The sequence below is a fragment of the Abrus precatorius genome, unplaced genomic scaffold (assembly GCF_003935025.1).
Source record: "Abrus precatorius isolate BTA unplaced genomic scaffold, Abrus_2018 Scaffold8, whole genome shotgun sequence".
Classification (NCBI taxonomy): Eukaryota; Viridiplantae; Streptophyta; class Magnoliopsida; order Fabales; family Fabaceae; genus Abrus; species Abrus precatorius.
Genome location: NW_020874428.1, coordinates 27,806,261 through 27,812,260, shown reverse-complemented (window position 1 = coordinate 27,812,260; position 6,000 = coordinate 27,806,261). Strand labels below are relative to the sequence as shown.

At 35.3% G+C, this 6,000-nt stretch overlaps 1 protein-coding gene across 1 annotated transcript; it reads left to right on the top strand.

Annotated features, from left to right (window-relative positions):
• The first annotated feature begins 429 nt into the window (after positions 1-429).
• Positions 430-3,790, top strand: LOC113874612 (E3 ubiquitin-protein ligase ORTHRUS 2-like). Its single transcript, XM_027512829.1, has 8 exons — positions 430-862; positions 944-1,605; positions 1,791-1,890; positions 2,007-2,068; positions 2,158-2,260; positions 2,453-2,594; positions 2,754-2,971; positions 3,521-3,790. Exons 1-8 carry the CDS (start codon positions 434-436, stop codon positions 3,788-3,790), a joined length of 1,986 nt encoding a protein of 661 aa, XP_027368630.1. The 5' UTR covers positions 430-433.
• Positions 3,791-6,000: the final 2,210 nt, after the last annotated feature.

Sequence of the window (6,000 nt, the reverse complement as noted above, 5' to 3'; positions counted from 1 at the left end):
GTTATTTATCCATTTGTTTTTGAAAGATTACTTTATGTTTGTTGAAAATATTTATAATTAGAATCTGGTAAAGTTTTTGCATTTAACACTGTTTTAAATATACTAAATACGAGAATAAACAGTGTTTTTTTGTTTCATGATAATCTATAGATTTGACCATTATATAAGAATTATGAATTTATTTTAGAATTAAAGTAAATATAAAGAAGAAGAAGGGAAAGGGTAGACATTTAGATTATAAATTTAAAGATTTGAAAAAGAAAAAGGAGAGAGGGGGGGGGAAGAGGAAAAAAAGGGGAAAAGGAAGGGAGGGAAAATGAAATAAAAAGGGGAAAATTTGAAAAGGGGGGGATTCCCTCCTCGAAAAAGAAGAAATGGAAATGGCTATAAAAGGGAGAAGGCGATGGAAAGAGCACCACTCAAAGGACACCAAATGGACCAACCCAACAACCACCTTCCCTGCGACGCCGACGGCCAATGCATGCTATGCAAACGCAAACCACCTCCTTCCGAAACTCTCACGTGCTGCACGTGCGCCACCCCCTGGCACCTTCCCTGCCTCCCCTCTCCCCCCCTCTCCCGCTCCTCCGACTCCCACTGGGACTGCCCCGACTGCTCCCTCGCCGGAGGAGACGCCGCCCCTGCCCCCGCCCCCTCTTCTGGCCACATCGTCTCCGCCATCCGCGCCATTCAGTCCGACACCTCCCTCACCGATCAACAGAAAGCCAAAAAGCGACAAGAACTCCTCGCTGGCTCCGTCAACCCTTCATCCGAGAAGAGCAACGTCAGTGGCGTCCTCGACATCTTTGACGGAAGCTTGAACTGCTCCTTCTGCATGCAGTTGCCGGAGAGACCCGTCACTGTTCGTTTCTTTTCCTTTCTCTGTTTGTTTCATTTATTGTTATATGTAACTTGATGCGTTTCGTATGCGTGTGTGTCTCAGACGCCTTGCGGTCACAACTCCTGCTTGCGATGCTTCGAGAAGTGGATTGGGCAGGGAAAGCGCACCTGCGCCAATTGCCGGAGCCAAATTCCGCCGAAGATGGCGTCTCAACCTCGAATCAACTCTCAGCTCGCCATCGCCATCCGATTGGCCAAGGCGGCCAGGTCAGGCTCCGCTGCCGCCGGACCACCCAAAGTCTACCACTTCCTCCACAACCAGGATCGTCCTGACACCGCTTTCACCACCGAGCGAGCCAAGAAGCCCGGCAAGGCCAACGCCTGCAGTGGGAAGATCTTCGTCACTGTTCCACCTGACCACTTTGGACCCATTCCCGCCGAGAACGATCCCACTCGGAACCGCGGCGTTCTTGTTGGCGACACGTGGGAAGACAGGATGGAGTGTCGGCAGTGGGGTGCTCATCTTCCTCATGTCGCCGGCATTGCTGGCCAGAGTGGCCATGGGGCACAGTCTGTTGCACTTTCCGGTGGTTACATTGATGATGAGGATCACGGCGAGTGGTTCCTTTACACTGGCAGTGGTGGGAGGGATCTTAGCGGCAACAAACGCACCAATAAGGAACAGTCTTTTGATCAAAAGTTTGAGAACATGAACGAGGCCTTGAGAGTTAGCTGCCGAAAGGGTTATCCTGTTCGAGTTGTAAGGTCTGATTCTTTTATCAATGTTATTCTGTAGTTTGTCTTAAACGCTATTTTTCTGTGTATCCACAATTTGGTATTGCATTGTCCCTCTTAGCCATAAATCATACTCATTTTGCTTGAATTGTATCTGGTATGCACTGAACTAAGTCAATTTGTACTCAATATGCTTTTTCTTTGTTCTATTTCAGGTCGCACAAGGAAAAACGTTCTTCATATGCCCCCGAATCTGGAGTGAGATACGATGGAGTCTATAGAATAGAGAAGTGCTGGCGCAAAGATGGAATACACGTAAGATACTTGTATCAATAAGCATTGTGTTAATTGAAGTTTGATTAACCGTAGATAAAATTTCTCTTTATATTTATTTTCTAAACTTTGGTTCTTTTCCTTTTCTAATGTGATAGGGTTGCAAGGTTTGCCGGTATCTGTTTGTGAGATGCGACAATGAGCCGGCGCCATGGACAAGGTTAGGTTTTTGCTTGCATTGCATCTGTTTGTATATGCATGTGTGCGAATCTATAAATGTAATTGACTTTCTTTTGTTGATATCTGCAGTGATGAATGTGGAGACCGCCCACGCCCACTGCCCAAAATTGATGAGTTGAAGGCTGCAATTGATATAACCGAAAGGAAGGGTGCTCCATCCTGGGATTATGATGTAAGTTGTGTTCTCTACCTCTACGATATATTTTTTTGTTTGTTTTGATTATTGTACTTGATTATATATAAGATCATCTGAATATTTGTGCCCCTGATTTTTAGAAAATTTTTTCACAGTAGATGTTTGTCCTGCTGTTGATGTCCTACAGATTTTGAAAGTCCTCACTCAGTGCTTTTCATATAATTTCAGGAGGAAAAGGGCTGCTGGTTGTGGAAGAGACCTCCGCCAGAAAGCAGGAAATCCGTTGACATTGTAAAACCTGAAGATAGGTCAACAGTAAGAGTTAAACGAAAAGCGAAAAATGTGTCCGTGAAAGAAAAACTATTGAAAGGTATACAGAATATGTGCGCTTAAACCTCATTCCATCCCGTGCAGGCATTTTTAGTTTTGAATTTTTTTTACTCATGAATTTTTGTTATTCGAAGCCCCTTGTAGTTATTTGGACTTGTAAAACTATTCAATTTTGCCGCTGATTTCATGATCTTTGCAGAGTTTGGTTGCCAAATCTGTCACAAAGTTTTGGCTTTCCCTCTTACTACACCTTGCGCTCACAATTTTTGCAAAGCCTGTCTGGAGGGTGCCTTTTCTGGCCAAAGTTTCATCAGAAAGAGGGCATGTGAAGGTGGTCGCACTTTACGAGCACAGAAAAACATTATGAGATGCCCATCATGTTCAAATGATATTGCTGACTTTCTTCAGAATCCACAGGTACTTGAGCACCTTAATCTTAAATTAGAATTTTGTGAAAAGAACCCCACAAAGTTTTGAAGAAAGTAAAGTTAGGTTTAATTTAGTCTCCGAGATTTTAAAAATTTATTTAGGAAATGGGCATTATAATCCTTCTTGGCTTTTGGATTGCATTTGATTATTTGAGATGGAATTAATACTTTTGTCATTAGTTTTAATTGTATTCCACTTTTGCTGTGAAATGCTTATGCCATTTTGAAAATATGGTCTGTCACGATAGAAACTTACTGATGCTTTGATTGCTTTGGGCACTTACTTTTTTGAACTCGGGTGTCTATGCTTTCCAAAATGTCAGAAGATTTATTCCAAACATTAATTTCACTGAAATAAGCTCTTAAAACTTTATCATCACGACCATTCCGTAAAAAGTTTGACTCTGACTTTTCCCCTCTAGTCGTTTCTTTTCTTTATGCTGAAAGTAGCTGTTTGTAGTCGTATATTCGTTATATCCAAATTGGTATATTCTTAATATTGATTTGCCTAGTTGTGTTTTCCCCACTTTTTTTCCAGGTTAACAGAGAAATGATGGGCGTTATAGAATCACTCCAGCGGCAGGCTGAACAGATGGATGATAATTCTGAAGAGTCGAGCGATAAAAATGATGAAAATCTTAAGAATGTGGATGATGGGACAGAAGTTGTTAAAAATAGTGATTCAAGTGAGAAGGTACTGGAGGAAATTAAGGACAATGATCTGAATCAGCCACACACGCGGAGGAAAGGTGCTGGTGGTGCGGTTATGGTGAATATAGATGAACATACTGGGGATGCTGTACACTAGGAGACAGTGCAAAGACTTGCAATGAAAAGGGTTGAAAGATGTTGCTTCCTATTTTTTTGGATTATGGATTTGCATTTGCTTACCAAGGGATTCCTGATGCCAAGTGAATTGAGTTCCCTTTTGGACCGTCAGGCACGATTGAGTGGAGCTGGTTGAGCTTTGTGTTCTCTTTATTAGGTTTCGTTTGGTATAATTGACAACGAATTCACCTTTTACATTGTTGTGCATATCTTGATGCTTTCCAATTTATATAGTAATTTTGATGGAAAATTATTTATGCTATGATTAAACAATGCTTAGATAGGATTAAAAAACTACGTACTATCAGATTACAGACGAATCGAATTTTCCACCTTTGAGAAATCAACTTGTGAATATTTTGCTCTAAATTTAATTTTCCAGTTTGTTTTTTCTAAATTGCAGATACTGACAGGAGATAATTTTGTTGAATTAAAAATATATACATTATGATGGGGTTAACGTATAATAAAGTAATAAATAATTTTGTATTTAAAATTAATTTAAAGGTTGTTAATTAAGGAAAATTAACATATTGTTTAGATTGGTTTTTGTCGATAAATCTGCAATATTGTGATAATCTACGTCTATAATTATGTTGGACTCAACTGGAATAATTTCTTTCTGCAATTAAAAACACTAAAATTTGTAATGCAAAAGTTCCTATGAATGAAAAATGAAAAAAAATGGATTCTATAATTCAAATTAGTTTCAATTCTGAACTAGGATTACAATGATTGCTTAGACATGAGAGTTTTTATTTATTTATTTAATTTCACTCGTAATTAGGAACATCGATTATAATGATATTTGCCATTTATAAAATAATTTGTAAGAATTTCAATTTTGTTTTGATAGCAAAATTTTCAAATTGTAATTTAAATCTTTATAATGATCTATTTTTACTCGTTGAAAAGGCAACAGAGGAATAATGAAATTGAATAGGGAATCAAAACAAAAGATTGACCGTATATTTTGCGTGAAATTTAAGGGTAAAAATAGGTTAAATTTAACTAAATTATATAAGCTTTGGATAAGATTTATTTCTTAAATTCAAGATCTAGCCTATTTTATTTAATTTTTCATCGATAGCTTAGAATAACTATTCCTTTATTTTTTTAAAATAAAGTGTGCAAGAACTAGAATAATATCTTAAAATTTAAGACATTTTCAAACACATGATGACAATGTAGAAGCTAAGAGCAGAAAACCAACGCGGATTGGAAATTTGTACTATTGCGGGAGAAATATAGATGGGTTGAGATCCTCTATAATTTTTATAACACTAAATAATAGCTTGTGAAATGAACAGATATTTTATTTTAAAATTCATATTTTATTATCAGTAATTGTAAAATTATTTTTTAATGGGAAATCATGTATAAAATATTAATGTAAGTATTGTTTTTATTATAATTTTTTGCAATTTATGATATCGGTAATCTATTTATTATATATATACTGGTGATTTTAGTTACTTGTAAAAGCATTTTTAAATTAAAATATTTTAAATAAAAAAGTAAAGATATTGTATAATTAATTTCAAATTAAATAAATTTTAAAAAATAACATTATAATTAGTCATGATAAATATTTTATCATATTAAATTGAAAATATAAATACTAAAAATTATTTAACACGATAAAATTAACTATTAATAATATTTACGTTTAAGGTATCTAAAAATATTGTTAAAAAATTGATTTTACAGTTAATATATAGAAATGAATTATTGGATTCATGTTTAAATTTTAAAATATATTTCACATTTGGTTTTTCAAAAATTGTTATCTTGAATTTATAGAAAACATTAAAATATTCTTAAAACTTAAGTAATTATTACATATTTTTAAAAATATATATTTTCAATAACATTTTTCATAAAAGTATATTTTAGAGCATCGTGGTCCGCACGTGAAGGAAGGAAAAGGAAGAGAGTATTTGAAGGGTTAAATCTAGAATTTACAAATCGGATAGGATTTGGATGGTTGTTGACTTATTGACGTTAACTTAATATTCTTGCATAATTTAATAAATAAAATATGTTAAAAATATTAAAATTTGTTTTTTTATATATTTTTTATTTATAATTAGATAACAGTATAACTTTTAAATTATTTATTTATTTATTTAAATTATTATTTTTTAAGATAATATATTGAAGTGAAGTTTTAATATTAGACTACTTATA

Coding starts and splice junctions, on each gene's coding strand:
- LOC113874612 (XM_027512829.1), top strand. CDS start 434: ATGGACCAACCCAACAACCACCTTCCCTGCGACGCCGACGGCCAATGC. Junction 2,261..2,452: donor CTCCATCCTGGGATTATGAT/GTAAGTTGTGTT, acceptor ATATAATTTCAG/GAGGAAAAGGGCTGCTGGTT. Junction 2,595..2,753: donor GAAAGAAAAACTATTGAAAG/GTATACAGAATA, acceptor TGATCTTTGCAG/AGTTTGGTTGCCAAATCTGT.